The 16,919-nt window shown below is 37.9% G+C and overlaps 1 protein-coding gene across 1 annotated transcript in view; it reads right to left on the bottom strand.

The window, feature by feature from the left end:
• Nucleotides 1–12,403, bottom strand: part of bsnb (bassoon (presynaptic cytomatrix protein) b) — a 79,961-nt gene extending 67,558 nt beyond the window's left edge. The window contains exons 1-2 of the mRNA XM_047347686.1: nt 12,247–12,403; nt 9,980–10,768 (exon numbers count right to left, since the gene is read on the bottom strand). Of these exons, the coding sequence (XP_047203642.1) occupies nt 9,980–10,738 (759 nt within the window). The 5' untranslated portion in view covers nt 10,739–10,768; nt 12,247–12,403. The remainder of the gene's footprint in view (nt 1–9,979; nt 10,769–12,246) is intronic.
• Nucleotides 12,404–16,919: the final 4,516 nt, after the last annotated feature.

Genomic DNA, 16,919 nt, shown 5'->3' with positions numbered 1-16,919 from the left:
GATCTATATATATCTATATATATATAGATATATATATATAAATAAAGGGACTGGAATGGCTACTGCTCTGCCAAAGGTGTGAGGATAACACATCTTTGTGATAACACAATGAGCCTGCCTTTGCGTGCCACAGTGTAGATATTGTCCTCTGGGTTCCGTTGGCTGGATCTTCCATTAAGAAAGTGAAGGAATGACTCACTGTCTGCCTAAGGGGTTGAATTCTAAGCTTTTTTCAGTGAATTTACTGTGTAGACGCACAGCATAAATTGCTTGTATGTAAACCCAATGAACCTTTTGTCATTTTGTCTTATTACAACTACAAACTTCAATGTGTTTTATTGGGATTTTATGTGACAGACCATCACAAAGTAAATGGTAAATTGGTTGAACTTTTATAATGCTTTTCTAGTCATACCAACCCAAAGCGCTTTACACTATTTACCAAACTGCACTCGCAAACTCGCATTTGTACATTTGTACACTGATACAGAGATCGGCAGGCAACTTGGCGGTAAGTGCCTTGTCCAAAGGAGCAAGCTGGAATCAAATCCCCAACTTTGGCATTGCAAGATGACTAGTCTACACACTGAGCCACAGTCTGGACATAACTGTGAAGTAGAAAAATAAATTGAAAACATGGTTTTCACCATTTTAACCTGTGATCTATTTCTTCACCTGATACCGCTAAATAAACTCCAATTTAATCGATCGCCCTCAGAAGTTCCTTAATTAGTAAAGAGCCTGTGTATAACTACTGGTTTTATTAGAGGACATCAGCAAACAAACACCATCATGAAGACCAAGGAACACATATGGCAGTACAAGGATAAAGTTGTGGAAACGTTCCTCTGGAGGAGCTGCAGAGATCCTAAGCTTAGAATTTGCTAACAGGGTACCTATTAGCCATGCACTACAAAATCTGCCCAGTATTAAAAAAAAATTCGTTACACCCAAAACACAATGTGTGGAGGCATACTAATTCTTCACCCCCACTGTGAAACATGGTGGTGGCAGCATCATGCGGGGATGCTTTTGTTTCAGTCTCTAGATGTGCGAAGTTGGCAAGGGCATACCCCAAAACGATTTGCAGCTTAAATTGAAGATAATTCTGCAAAATATTGTTACAAAAAGGGGGGGAACCAGTGTGCCCCACACTTTTCAGGTTTCTATAAAGTTTCTGTAAGTTTTGAAACCCATGTTGGAATTATGATTATTGATTGATTAATCCTTATCAATAATTATAATTAAAAATCATAATTTGACAAAATTAATTTCTTAACCAAAATCCTCATTTATGAATTGAGACCAGAGTTGTCTTCTGTTGTTGTAATTGTGGCGCAACGCCTCTGATAATTACAACCGTTAAATACTCAGTAATAATTAACAACTATTACCGGAGATGTCACTGTTTAATCGACTGTTTCTGCCGAAACGTGTGGAACTTTTAACCTTATCTTGACTGACGAATCACTCTTACACAAAATAAACCCAGAAACGCATTCTCTTTATCTATGTGAATATTTATTAAATCACAGCCTGATACAATCCGTTCTTCTGATTTAATAATCTTCACCTACTCAAACATGCAAAGTTCTACACAAAAGGGGTCAAATATCTAACTAAACAAAAATAAAGCAAAACAGCAGTGGGTGCGAATGGGATCAACCAGCAGTTATGGCAAAAATGATAATATGACAAAAAGGATAGGGTGGTGAGTGGAGGGTGGGGCGCAGCTCCACTGTAACTCAGTTATACTCAGTCATAAAACCTCCCCCAACTCTTGAGCGGACAAAGAGTTATAAAACTTTTGGCAGCAAGCTAGCAAGCAGTGAGGTTGAAGACAAAGAAAATGGGGAATTTCACCATGAGGTTATTTTAACAGTCCAGTCTCACAGCGCACCTGCGCTTGCTCTCAGGTGTTCAATAACCCCGCAAAACACACACAAAGCTGGGTAGCGCAGCGGCCTCCAGACGTCAAACACGGCACATGAAAGTTTCAATAAAAAGGTTACATGCACATATCATTCAGAACACATTAGATTAAATAGCGAATCTAATCGCACTAAAACCTCCTGTACGCCGCCCAGGCTTTCTAAGAAATAAATAAAAATAAAGGATGGGTGTTACTTGTTGAAGCCTTCTTTCTCTGCGGAGTTGAGAGCGAATGGATGTGGGGAGTTGGAAGTTACTGTGCGTCCACAGTTAACTTCAGGAAAAGCTGTCAATCTTCGTCCTCTGGCCTCCTTGGCGAAAGGGAAAATATGATCTGACCATCAAAGTCGACTAGGACCAAAACACGGTGGCGGTTCGTCTCCTCGAAACTCCGTGTTTTTTTTAGTTACGTGTTAAACTCACGTCTTTGATTGGCAAAGTGAAATTTCTGGCCTTCTTATTCCAGAAACCTCTTTTATGAATTCTTCGTTGGCCAACAAGAGAGAATAAATGAAATCCACTCGGGACTCTTGTCCAGGTGATGCTTCAGATGTTGGTGACCGTGTCACGATCTCCAGCTGAAGGCGTATGTTCAAACTGGGTGCCTTCATATATAGCGTCCTGTGACGTCAGACTTGGGGCGCCCCATCATATCAGTCGCAATGTCCGACGGGATATGTAGGAGCGAACTGTCCTGGATACAAAATGGCCGATACCATTGGAAAGGCATAGTGACGTCCAACAACGTGCAGATGGTCCAATATTCAGCAAACAAGTGGTGCAACACCCACGTCTACTTTTACTTTCAGTACTTTTTGTTGGTCAATGGCAAAAAATCCCAATAATGATACATTAAAGTTTGTGGTTGTATTGTGTAAAAACGTTCAAGAGGGTTTACAACTGTATGTTATGACTAAATTTGAATTAGTTTGATAAATCTTAATGTTCTTGAACATCAGAAAGAGTTACTAAGCAGCAGGAAAAGCACCCATACACAGGTAAAAGAACAAGATTTATATGTATGTGTAAGCAGAGTATTGAATTATCCCATAAATCCTATTCAACAGTTAAATTAACAGCCTCCTACAGACTCATTAAACCACACGTGTGCATGTATGCATGGACATACAGCTTAAACACACATCAACACAAACTGACTGCATGCAACATAATCAAACAGTATTATCACTGCTCCAGACCGCATGAACTATTTACTATGAACATCTGAAATATTAATGAGCTATGTTTTCTGTCTCTCTGCACCTTTTCTACAGTTCTGTGAAAAACTCACTGCCTTATTTATGACCCACTAAGGGCCTACACCTCGTTATAAACAGTGGGCAGGCTTCTACATCATAATAATAGACACACAGTCAAAGCACAGTGGCTGCCAAACGGTGGGCACGAAAAATTTTGTCACATAGGAAAACTGACAAGGGAAGAAATAATGCTACATAGCTTGTGACTGCTGAGCTCTGAGGCATGATGAATTCCAGCATTCCTTCTACTACCTGTATGTACAGTTGGGGAAAAGCTAATGTAGAGCACCAACCCTGTAACTCTGCATTTCGGCAGAAGAATAAAGGAAAGAGGCAGAATAAAGAAGTTTAGGAATAAAGCTTCGGAGTCCTGGAAATCAGATTTAGCAGCAATACTTCAGTAAAAACACTTTATGTCACATTTACAGCCAAACTGAAGGGAGAAGACAGTGACACTCGTAGGCTTTTAATCTCCTTGAGAAACATAATAAGGGAGTAAAAGTCCCAAAACAAGGACATGTTATTTACTCAGAGCCCCACATGCATTGCAGCTCTAATTGATGTGAAATATTCTGCAATGTGACAAACATTTGGCTTCCTTCACTCATTATCTCTGATTCTCACTTTCCTCTTTCTCCACAATCTTTCACCTCATCCCTTCCTGCCCCCCCGTCGTCCTGCTCCATTTCTTCCACTCACTCTCAGCGCTCGTCGTCTTATCCAAGATCAAAAAGAAGTTGACTGTGTTTTTATACAGCTCAGCCTGATTCGTTCCAAATGAATCATGCGTTGTGTCACTGCTAACATGACAAAAAACCAAGTTTTATACATATTTCCAATATAATCTGTTTCTCGTATGCAACAAAACATCACAAGAAAGGATGTGCTAAACAATTATCAAATTATGTTGGCAGGTCAGACACTGAGAAGAGCAAAAATGCTTATTACATTAATGTTTTTGAATTTTATTATACACAGATTTGATTGCACACACAGAAATGAAAACATAGTTCTGGGCCTTTTACTTCAGCCCACGCTTTTTTGATTTGCAGTTATTGTCTAACCAAACCATTCTCTTAGCTGTCCCATATTTAAAGGGAACCTTTTCTTTAAAACTATAAATGTATTCTTGTGGAAGAAGAGACATTTTGAGAAACTGTGACTCTACCTAGATATCAGAAATTTGTTTTAATATATTAAAAACAGCTAGACATAGCTATTTTTTAATGAATGGTAATGTTTTACATTTGTTTTACTGTCAACGTTAATGTGAATATATTATTTAATAGTAATATTTTAATATTTTATTCAAGAATAATTAAGTCTGTTGACGGTTGTCCTGTAAATACCAGCCCAATAAGGCGGTGGCATTAGGACAAAATTGAAAGGGAGGAGCCAAGCTCTGGCATTATTGAACAGCAAAATTCAGTACACAAATGGAATGAATTCACACAATTTCTTAGAGTACAAGTATTTATAAACAAAAATAAGTCAGCTCAAAGTCAAACATATTTCAATCAACAAGTTCTTCACTACACTAGAACAATCCAACTAAACTACAACGTAAAATGAAAGAATAAGGAAGACCAATGGACTTTTTACAATATAAACAAGTGAATCAAAGATGGTTGAAAACTATGACCAAAAGAGTGATGCAACATTACCATGCAATGTTTATGTTTGAGAACCAAGGATTATCTTGAATAATCTGGAAATGAAATTAAGTTTGTCTTGGAACTAACTTAGGCAATAATTGGTATATATATATATATATATCAGATAAAACATAACTTTAATAAAATAGCATTTTATTTTTAACATTTATTTATTAATATAATATTTAAGGAAATATTATTTTGAATAAGAACCAAACCTTTTGGATAAATGGGTCCTATTGGTGTTTAATTAGTTATCCCATTTAGTAAATTAATATTTAGGGAAATATTATTTCCTACATTGGAAACTAACAACCTTTCTGGGTAAATGATCCTCAGCTGACTCATGAAGTGGGTGAGCACGTGTTCTTAGCTTTTAGCGGTTGGAGCTAACAAAAGAAACTTATAGCTGGTTACCAGAATCCAGAAACACATTCAATTAAAATACCACTAATAAAAGGGTTGAAATGCATAAGCATGGAAGCCGCGTTATGGCCGATCTTCTGTGTTTAAAACCACACATTCTTAGCTGAGCTCTAGTCTGTTAGCACTTACTGTAGCTGAGTTTCTCCACACAAACAAAAACAGACGTCATTAAACGAACATTATTTCATTTATTTTACTCTAAACTAATCTTCTCTGCCCAAACACTACCTCTTACGTAAACTGTGTTGAAGATAAGTTGTCCTGGGTGTTGAGGAAACATTCACGGTGAACAAAGGCTTAGCTTGCAGCTAACCTCCGTAGCTGTGGGGTGGGGCAGCTCGTTCTGCCGGCTGGGCCGAACTGCATGCAGAGTGGCATGCTGTGTTGCGGTATCTTCAGACCAGGAAAACCGCTCCACTCGGCGTCATAGTAACAGGGTCTCTGCAGGGAACTCTCTGAAACACAGTTTGCTTCTGTAGACCTCAGAAAGAAAAGTCAAGCCACGCTTGTACCTTAATTACCCCCGTTCATGAATGAATACCAGATACACAATCACCAATTCATTCCTACTTAAGTTGGTGCATATGATTGAGGGATCGTATGACACTCTTGGATCCAGTTTGAAGAGTTATGTCTGCTTGCCAGCAAGGAGACATTAGCGCACTGTGCCTCTCCTGTCCGGTTTCCATGGGGATTCACATGGAAAGAGATCTGTTTGTTGGTTTTTATTCAAACAGTGACGTCACGGGAAGTTCGCTGTTACTCCTCCTGGCTGAGTTAGGAGTAGGTTACTGTGATTTATTTTGAAAGTTCCATGGCTGGGGTCCCAACATCACCAAAATGAAATAAATCTTCTTTTTTTGCAAACATCTATTAAAGGCTAACTCACCAACACACTTTCAACTTGTGAGCTTCACATCAACAGCTTTCCAGAAAGAGAATATAAAAATGGATAGATGTTTTCATCATGATGCCAGAGAGGTGGTATAAGGCTAAACAAAACAACTTTCAACTATATAGCAGACATCACCATTTTAGTCACAGTGTTGGTGCAAAAACCATCCAACTTGACCAGTAAAATTAATATGGTTTCTTAAAGTTAAAGAAAAATGTTTTGGTCACTAATCTCATTGATGCACCTATCTTAGTGCAGTTATTAATTTAAGTACCTTATTGGTAACCAGATTAAATTCACAAAGATTTCAAATGATTATTGTATTTGTAGGGGGGAAAAACTACTTGGCACTATTTGAGAAAGTATTGCCCCACCTTACAAAGCTGTTTCAAAGGCTTTGGGACTCCAGTGAATCACAGTAAGAGTCTTTATCGGCAAATAGAGAGAACACGGAACAGTGGGGAACCATCCCAGGCGCTGTTAAAGGTGGTTTGGATAGTTTCTCCCCTTTTGATAAATGAAATTATTACATTTTTGTAGTTACTTGTGTCTTAAACTTTGTTTTATGATCCTGAAACATGTAAGTGTTACAAAAAACCTGAAATCTTTAAAGGATTACTTTGAAATAAATCATTTTTTTGATGACAATCTAGGTTACTGACATGCAGGATTTGCAACCATTTTTTGAGATGCTTGTCACCCCTTTTTGCCTTAAAAGTGCATTGAATTTAAAGATGGAGCTCGGCTGGTGGTAAAGTGCAGAAGGCAAACTCTTTGCTAGTACAACGACCTGCATGGGAGTGAAATCAACATCGATCCAGTGCCCAGTGAAGCAGATGAGAGACAAGGTGCAGACATTGATGGCATGTTTGATATCATATGGGCTGAAGACAAAAATATTGACAACTCGCAGTCAGCAGCATCAGTGTAGGTGGTGGTATTCTGCCACTCACATTTTTCAGCTCTCGCTGGCTTCATGCTTGATCTTACACATGAACAAGGCCTTTTTGTCCACACAACTATCGCTTACTGGATATTTTCTCTTTTTCGCATGATTCTCTGTAAACCTGAGAAATGGTTGTGCATGAAAGCCCCAGAAGATCAGCAGTTTCTAAAGTATTCAAACCAGTTGAAACTTACCACATGTTATGTTTAGACTCATTTAAATCACCGTTCTTCCCTATTCTGAGCCTTGACTTGCTTTCATGTGATTACCTGATTTCCTATTTGTATTAACAAGCAACTCAACAGATGTATCTAATAAATTGGCCAGTAAGTGTTCAATAGCCTACCAAATATTGCAACATTCTAGTCCTTTGTCATATTGATATTGCTCAAATGAATTCTGCGATGACAACTGTGAATTAATACATTGTGCATCTCTAGAAATATTTGATATCAGCAGTAGTAGTAATTTTGCAGTTCTTTTTGATAATGTTATACATTTTTATATTTTTATTCAATGCTATACTGCAATCCTGTTGTATTTTTGCCCGAGGTTTTCAATCATCAGATTTTCATCCCAGCCTGTGCCTGCAGATTTGCTTTAAAAATAAGAGAAATAGCAGAGAAAAGTATTAGACACAGCAGCAGATTTAGTGCATCTTTTTCTGTTACAGCTACGTCACCACACCCACAATAAAATTCACAGTCACAAAATAAAAAGCCTTGCAGATGTTAAAAATTTAATTGCGTACTCTTGAGGAACACACCTGAAGCTCACAGGGAAAAAAAAACAAAACAAAAGAAAATGCACCTTATGTTGAAGCGAGTAGCCGACCATAGCTCGGGGAGCAGAAACACAACACACCGAACAAATGTGTCTGTCTTGAATACAAAACAACAGCAGTCTGAAAGTTTTTTAAGAGATTCTGCATCGCAGCAGCCAAGCATGAAAGGGGATGGCTGACAGACAAATTATCCCAGTGTTTCCATAGCGATCTATGAATGGCCTCTGCTAGTGCCTGTGACAACCAGATGCCTGGAAAGACAAGACATTCCCATAAAAAGCCAGTGCTCTGCAGCAACGCTGTTATTACTGCTATCATTCAATTGGACTTAGATTTGCATAATTAAAATCTGTTATTGCCTGGCTCTGGAAGGTATTGCAAGTCCCTCTTCTTACCAACCAGACCCGTACCATGATGCAAAACGAGAAGGATACAGCCTCAAATGACCCCTGGATGTCTAATAAATACAAAGATAATCCATTTAATTGACCTTAATAAGGCTCCGTTTCCTGACTGGTCATATATTTTTGTGCTGCCTCAGGCTGAAATCACTGATGAGGTGAGTCACAGCTTGGACTTTAATCTGTTACCTGGATGAAAGACTCTGACAGTGCAGAACAGAGCAAATGCTGACTAAGAAACACAAAAAGACATGGAAAGTTTTTAATAAAAACCTGTTGTGTGATTGTAGAGAAATCAGCATATCTGACAGTGCTTACAGCTCAAATAGCTGTTAATCTTTTGCAGAAACATCCTTTGCAATATATATTTTTAACTGTATGTATATATATATATATATATATATATATATAAAATCCACTTCTGACAGTTGTCCAGTGGAGAATCACTGACATCCTTCAGAATTAGGGTATGTCACAAAATTAGGATCCTAGAGTCTAGAGGAATAGTGGAGAGGTACAAAATCTAAGTTGTTCGAGATCCATCATGAAGTTTTCCGTCAGCGATGATTTGGGAAGCCTTGGCATCTGCTGGTATTGCTTCAAGCTGACCTAAAACCTATGGTGCATTTATGGGATGGAGACCCATTTTCATCAACAGCTACTGACAGGAGTAGAAAAACCAGCAACCAATCAAAACTCTTTGGAGCCATGTTGAAACGTATCACAGGCACCACTTGTTCAAACAGCGATAACAAATTAAATCGATTATATCAGGGCAACTGTTTGCAGGGATCCTGAGATGAATAATATGATTTGTGAAGTTAAACTGTCAGCATGCACTATGATCCTTCACAAAAACTATTAAACCAATCTCCTTTAAACCTCAGTAGTGCTACAGCGTGATCGCCTCCATGTCACACCACATTGATGTAGTAATTTATGAAAACGGAGCCCGAATCAAGTAATATACATGGAAATACTTTTCAGTAAGCCAACATTTCTGTCATAAAATCCTTTTTTATTGGTCTTAAACTAAATTATGGGGTTTTATTAACTGTGAGCAAACTCATCCAAAAATGGCGCTTGAAATATACTCTCACTGTGAGTAATGAAGTTAAACCACAAAAGTTTTATATTTTTGAATTAAAATACTAAACTAAATAAGGAACTAAACAAAATTGGTGATAATATTAAATCTCTTGAGCTGCAAAGGTGTGAAACAAGCCAAAGATGAACCTTAAACAGTATTTGGAGAAATTATTAGGTCCTTGCACAAATTTCCACTCATCCATCTAATCCTGTTCATGGTCACCATGGTTAGAGCATATCTCCTGGGATCATGAGAGTTGGTAAATCATCAATAGATTGCCAGTCAATGATAAGAAAAACAAGCATTCAATTTTGAATTAGATGGGCACTTTTAAATCTCGATTTAGGCATTTGACTTTGAAGTGTGGGAGGGCAACCAGAACCAGGACAAAACCAGAGTACCTGGGGAGCACATGAACAGGGAGAGTATGCAAACTCAAGACAGAAAGGCTTCAGCTGGGGTACAGCTGTAACAACTGGTCACACTGACAAAAACAAAACAATGAATAATTTAAAGCAGCTTAAGGTTTGTGTGCGGAATAGTTAAAAAAAAAAATAAAAAAAGATTTAAAAAAACAACTCAGAGCCTTACTTCAAGTAGGTGTGGAGTGGGATTGAATCCACACATGTTGCACACCTGGGAGTGGCACTGTGTGCAAGTGTTGTAGTTGGGTTCCTCGGCCGCATTACCAATGTTAAGGTTGGTCTTACAGACAGGACAGGAGGCTTTGGGCTTAGAAGACTCAGGGGGAGCATGCCGTTGTTGCTGAGGTGGTGCTTGTGGCCCTTGTTGTGCAGGCTGTCCTGAAGACTTAGCTGCTCCAGGTCCTGGACCAGGTGCCCCCCCAGGTTTGGGAGCTGGTTTTGGGGGCTGTTGTTGTTGCTGGGGTTGAGTGGTCTCAGATATGAGAGTGCTGGCCTGGTTTAGAAGGGAGGCACCAAAGCCAAACAGCTTTCCAAATGTCTGCTCTGGGGGTGGGGGTTGTCGTGATGGGGAGCTTCCTGCACTGCGAGTCTGATCTTGGCGGGGGTGTTGGGGCTGGTGGGCAGGCGAGCCTCGAGAGAGGTCTGGCTGGGATGGGGCCTTGGCCATCCCAGGGAGAGGGACCGCCCCTGGAGGCAGTTTGGGTTGTTGATGACTGGGACCGCCTGTAACAGGCTGTTTGGTAGAGGCAGGTGCTGAATAGGCCTGAGCTATGGGCTGTTTCTGAGGACTTGGTTGAGGCTGAGGTGCAGGCTGTTTGGTAGCATCAGGTTTGGACTCAGGCTGGGTTGGATGAGAAGGAGAGTGAATCTGTTGCTGACTCTTGGAGCGTGGTGTGGTCATATCCATCCCCAGTGCTCTCTGCATCTGACAGTTCAGACATAACCACTCTTGCACCTGAAAGAGGAATAAAAAATAATAAGCCACACTTTGGAGCTATCAGCCTTCAAATAGGAATCACAGAGTTAGTTGTGGTCTGGAGTTTCATTAACACACAAGAAAAAAAACACAATTATTTAACTTTATTATGGCCCTTATGTTAAGAATATCTGAGAAAATGAATAATATTTCTAAATAAGTATGTCAACATTCCTGCTCGCAGAATTAGAAATCCCACTTTCCCTAGTTTTTGAAACAGACACTTTAAATTTTCAATAAAAATACAATAAAGACAATGTATGAAATATTGATCCAGTTCTCTTTATATATTTTGAGTTTTCTGCGAGCAACATTATTTAAACATTTTGAGAAATGCGACAATAAATTTGCATGGACTTTGTAGTGCAAAATAAAAATATAATCTTATTTGAGTGCTCAGTGTAAAGTTCAACACTTAAAGTGGAAAAAAACTCAGCAGCAATATTCAGTCAAAAGACTGAGTCGTTCCTTTCAACAGGGATAGGCTTCGTAGTTTTTTGCAGGTCTCTTACACTTGTTGCATTCAGTGGCATTTATTTCAAAATAACTTTCAATATTTCATGATCTGTAAATAAAATATCTAGAACTGATATATTTAGAACTGCAAGCAGTTCTGAAAGGGGTCTAAACCCTCCTCAGCAAATCCATCCCTCCCTTTTCTACGGTAAACAATTGTGCCTCCCCAACACTAACCTAAGGAATTGCTGACTTTAAAAAATACATACATACACACCACCCGCATAAACTGCGAGGATACGGCAATTTCAATTGTACAATAAGCTTTTTAGACTCAGCACAACCTGAAATCTAGGAAATGGTCAATGCCAATGAAAGGAGATATGAAGAAATACATTGCATTCTTCTCTACTGAGAAGAACACTTACGAACCTTTAACCCTTTTATTTTAATGCAGATTTAATGAAAGCATGTAACAAAAACTATCACCAAAATACAGAAGTTGTAAAAATAATTCTTGGTCTGGTATATATTTGAGTGTTTTCATGCTAATAGATGAAAGATTTTTCAGTCAAAAAATTGCTAAACTTAATTTGCACTTAGGGTCAAGTTGTAACATATTACTATATGCAAACAGAAGAGTTAAATTAAAGGTTTTCCTAGGTATGCTTCAATGAAAAATTTTATGCAGTAGCTAAACAAATCCTAACAAGAAGCATTAGCTTAAGTGCCCAAACAGTTTGACTGTAAACTGTATGATGACCATGGGTTGCAGCAAATTAGATATTCAGGTTTATTCTACGCTCATATTCAGGAAATCTACGGTAAGTAGGTCAAACATGATTTTTTAAAGATTAAAAAAACTTAAGTTCTGATCTTAAGTTTATATTTTTATATACTCATTACCATATTAAACATGTTGCTTTAGTGCATTTCCCTGAATGTATGAACAAACCTGAAGTCAAATCTATTAAGTTGTTTTCCAAAATAAACCACTTTACATTGTAGCATCTTCTGGTGTTGGATGTTGCCAGATTTGCTGAACTGTCTCAGTGATGTGACTCTGAATTGGGATGTGAAGTTCATCTAAATCAACGATCTCCAACTCCCATCTTCAAGAGCTATTATCCAGCAACTTCTAGAGGCATCCCTGCTCCAACACACCTGAATCAAATGGCTGAACTACCTCCTCACCTTGTCACCAAGTTCTGCACAGGCATGGTAATGACTCATTTATTTGATTCAGGTGTGTTGAAGCAGGGATGCCTCTAAAAATGGCAGATTGTAGCTCTTGAGGAGTGGATTTGGAAGAATAATTGCTATATGTCTGAGATTTGTCCAATGAATTCTTTGCTAGCTACAATTAAACTTTGATTTTGCTTTGCTTAGTTCATTTTTCAAAATGTCATAAATAAATATTTTTTTCCTTTATTTGGTTTCTTGTTTAGATATGAGCGCAAATATATGCTTTCATGGCTTCATCCTTACATTAAGGATTTTTTTAGTTTGTTCTTGACAGTTCTATTTATGGTTTAGAAGTTAATAAACCAGAGAATGTTGACCTTAGCATTAGCACCACTTCTTGGTGACCAGTAGCAAAATATTTCATGTACTGTGTTTCTAACGTCTTATGGAAATTTCAATTTTTTCTTAGATTGCAGTATGAGCTTTATTAACGAAGAAAAAAAACTGTTAAAATACAAATCATTGCTCCGCAGATTGTATTGCTACCTTGCCTTGTTAAGACATTTTATTAGACCCCTAATAAAAGCCCTTAACAATCTGGAGAAATCTTTGAAAGAGATAAGACAGACAAATAGTACCGAACAGCTATATCTCTTAGTTACTGGGGTGAGGTCGTCCTTAGGGTCTCTTAATGTGAACAAGGTACGAAACTATCCTGCAGTCTAAACGGTGAAAAAAATAATTATAGTCAAATACCACAGACACTACCTCAAGGCAGATGAATAGATGGTGAATCCAGCTTTTTATCAGCCTTCAAAACAATCTGTTATAGTATGGACACAATTTGGTGCACAATGATTTGAATGTTATACTGTAATATTTAACAAATGTAAATATTATTTTCCACTGAAGAAGATTTTCAAATTGAATTGCTGACTTCTCTTTCCTGAAATGGATCTGACTATACAAACATCAGCTAAAAGAAAACCTTCAACAGCAGGTTTTATATATTGTTAAATTAGTTGTCTGACCATGGGGAGTATTAGGAAAGTTAAACTACCAGAAACAATGCAGAAAACTAAAAATACTAGATTATGAGAGCAGAAAAAGTAAGATATACTTAAACAGATACAGTAAATTAGCACAGTTTTTGAATGTTTTCCCTAAATGCCACACTTTCTCCTTGCTGTCCATAAATATCAAAAAGAAGACGAACTACAAAGTCAACTATGTGTGGGTTGTATTTACTGTAATAGTTATAAATGTATATGTGTTGATCTGTTTGACTGACTGACTGACTGACTGTTTACCGCTCATCTAGTACAGGCTGAAAAGCCATTCAGCCTATTTGACAAGTTGCAAAATGTATACGTGAAAAATGATTGAAGTGATTTGTAATGACCCTGAAGCAGGCCACAAGCCGAAACACGTTGGTCTACGAAGTGTTGCTGACGTTTTCACCTTACCAAATGATTAACATGAGTCATAATTTTGAATGATGTGAAATATCTCAGTGACAAAGGATTTACGCATCCATAAAGCTCAGAATCGCCATTAATTGGTAAACAGTTTACTTATTTACAAAAGCATGGTAAATAAATGTCACAGATGGCAACAACTTTGGATGTCTTTAATAATCAAAAGCTGACCCTCATTCTGTGATTCCACCCATGTCTTTTCTGCATCTCTTTCCTTTTTTTCTTTCCATTTTTTATTAGAATCCTCTGAACAATCTCCTGTACTTTACAGCCACTGGTAACATTTATGTTTCAAGCTCTTCTGCTGCTTTTTTTGCACCATAGAGGTGTAAAAGGAAAAGGAGGCCATAGAAAGGTGTTAGTGATGGCACATGGCCGTAAGAGGTAATTGGCATCCTGGTGCTTTGACAGCTGCCACACTATTGTAGCTGTTGTGGATTCATGGTCATTGCATAATGCTTTCATGCATTATAAATGCAGTCAGAGAAAGGCTGTGAGAGAGTGGGGATTACCTAGAAATCTTGGGCACAAAGACCGAGGCTACATGCCTATTGTTAGCTTTTTCACAAAAAGTATTGGGTTTGAATGCCTTTTGAGTCCATTTGGGGTCATTTACGGAGGTTTAAGTTAACCATTTGCTCTGAGACTTTTATACAGGAGAAATTTAGCACCAAGTTTATAAAGTGGCAATTAACTTGTTATCAACCCACACACCACAATTAACACAGCATTCAGTTTAAACAATTGACCTGTCAGGGGTAGTATTTCACCAGAACTGCCGCTAAAGTTTTGCTAATGCCATCATCAATAGAAGATAACCTGAATGGTAATGTGACGCCGCATTTCTGGACTAAAGTGATTGGCAAAAAGGGGAAAACTTTTTCAAGATTAGCCAAGGAATTAGATCAAAGTTAAACAATCTTTTTAGTTTTAAATGAAAATTGGAAAAGAGCTTGCACTGTTGCCTTGCAGCAGGGTCCTTAGTTTGAATCCTGGCTTGTGGTCTTTCTGCATGAAGTTTACATGTTCTTCCTGTGAATATCAGAGTACTCTCCAGATACTCTGCGTACTTTCACGATCCAAAAACTCGAATGTTAGGTAAACTGGTCTTTTTAAATTGCCCTTAGGTATGATTGTTTGTGTGTATGGCTGTTTGTCCCGTGGCCCTGTGATGGACTGGCAACCTGTCCACGGTGTACCCCACTTCTCGCCAAATGACTGCTGGAGATAGGTGCCAGCCCCCCCACAACCCTGCAAGGACAATCTGGTATAGACAATGAATGGATGGTTGCATAGAAAAGAACTGACAATGACGGGTTACACAACTGGCTAGTTTTTGATGAGAGCAACCGCTCACTGTTTTATTCCCCATGTTTGGTTGTGGTGGCTGGTCATTTCGCCCCCTTCTCATTCCTTGTTTTGCAGATTTTATCTTTTTGTACCCAACATTTCTGGATATTTCATACCTGCACAGCCAATAATTCAACACTTTTATGCATAGGGGTGACAGCTTTTAAAAAGCCCATGTGTGTAGGGGATTGATAGTGTACTTGTTTAAAAGCTACTTCTTTAGACTCTTATTTGTTCCTACATATACTGCTACCTACTCATGAACCAGTGTAAGTTCACAAAAGCATTCTTTAAATATTCTTCAAATGGTCGGTATTAGAGGATCTCCTTCATAAACTATAAATTGAAATGTAATGGTTAAGTACGTGGTATCAACTGGTTTGTTTATGGATAGTAAATGAAAGAAGGAAGGGATGAAATGGCAATCTGTAGGATGAAAACAGGGTTACACATTGGTGAACCCAAGAATAATATGACACAAATCATGCAGTTTATATGCTTAGTATGTGCCCCCTTACAATAACGTCCAACATATGAGTAATGATAATGACTTCACACAACTGTATCAACATTTGCCAATTACAGTAAATTATCCTTATCCTCTAGGATTGTTTAGCTCTAAGTGTAAATAACTGCTGAGAAAAGTTGATAATTAAGATTGTAAAATAACATAAATCTACTGATCAAAACATTTATTATAACCTTGCAGGCATGTTATTACCTCACAGTTTAGCTGTAACAGTATGAGTCAACAGACAGTTTGAATTGCAGAGTTAATGTGCAGAACAGGGCACAAACTAACTGCTGAGCTGGTATATTTTAGTGACATGAGAAACTTAGTAACCCCAACTCCAGCTGGCAACATCTAATTTACTCTGTAAGATGATTATCAGGTTGCATAGTTATTTCTTTGTGCTGTCATTTTCTCCTAACTGCTCACTGCTAGAATTGATGAGAGGAAAACTGAGATATAGACAATTTCTCACTGCTGTCAAAGTAGGATAATTCTGCCTTTAACGCATCAAATTCATCATTTAAATGATGTAGAAAGGTCATTGTTGTAGATTTCAAACTAAATCGATTACGTAACCTAATTTCATGTTTTCAAAACAGAAAGTATCAATGAGTACATTATTAAACCTTAAATAATATGATACATTTTTAATACAGACACAATAATGTTTATGGAATTATTTTATTGTTGCTTTGATTTTGATGCAAAGAAATATACAGAGAATAAGAAAACACAGGTGAGAGTGTTGACAGTCACCCTGTAATGATTTACAAATCAGTTTAGGTTGAGGAAAGATATTCAGAATATTAAGAGTTGCATTCCTCTTCAGTCACAAGTAGTAGATACATTTAAAGTCAGTATCAGCAAAAAAAGTTGGCCATTTTAAAAGATTTATTTCATTTTTTTAACAGATTGATGTATTGGGGAAAGACTGCAGCAAAATATGATATGAATCCACAACAGATTTAGTACCAGGTTTGTCATAAATGTGCTCATTGCACAGAATACCAGCTCTTGTTCACCTCTTTATAGAGTAACACTGTAAATCTAACAAGCTTACACTAGCTGGTTAATTAGCTAGGATATGGGTTAATTTAGATAGCCTGCAGTCTGCTGCTTACCACAAGTGATGCTTCAGCCTCTTAAC

This window comes from Girardinichthys multiradiatus, chromosome 20, assembly GCF_021462225.1.
Source record: "Girardinichthys multiradiatus isolate DD_20200921_A chromosome 20, DD_fGirMul_XY1, whole genome shotgun sequence".
NCBI lineage: Eukaryota > Metazoa > Chordata > Actinopteri > Cyprinodontiformes > Goodeidae > Girardinichthys > Girardinichthys multiradiatus.
The sequence above is the reverse complement of the archived record's forward strand: the minus strand, read 5'-3'. Positions and strand labels throughout refer to the sequence as shown.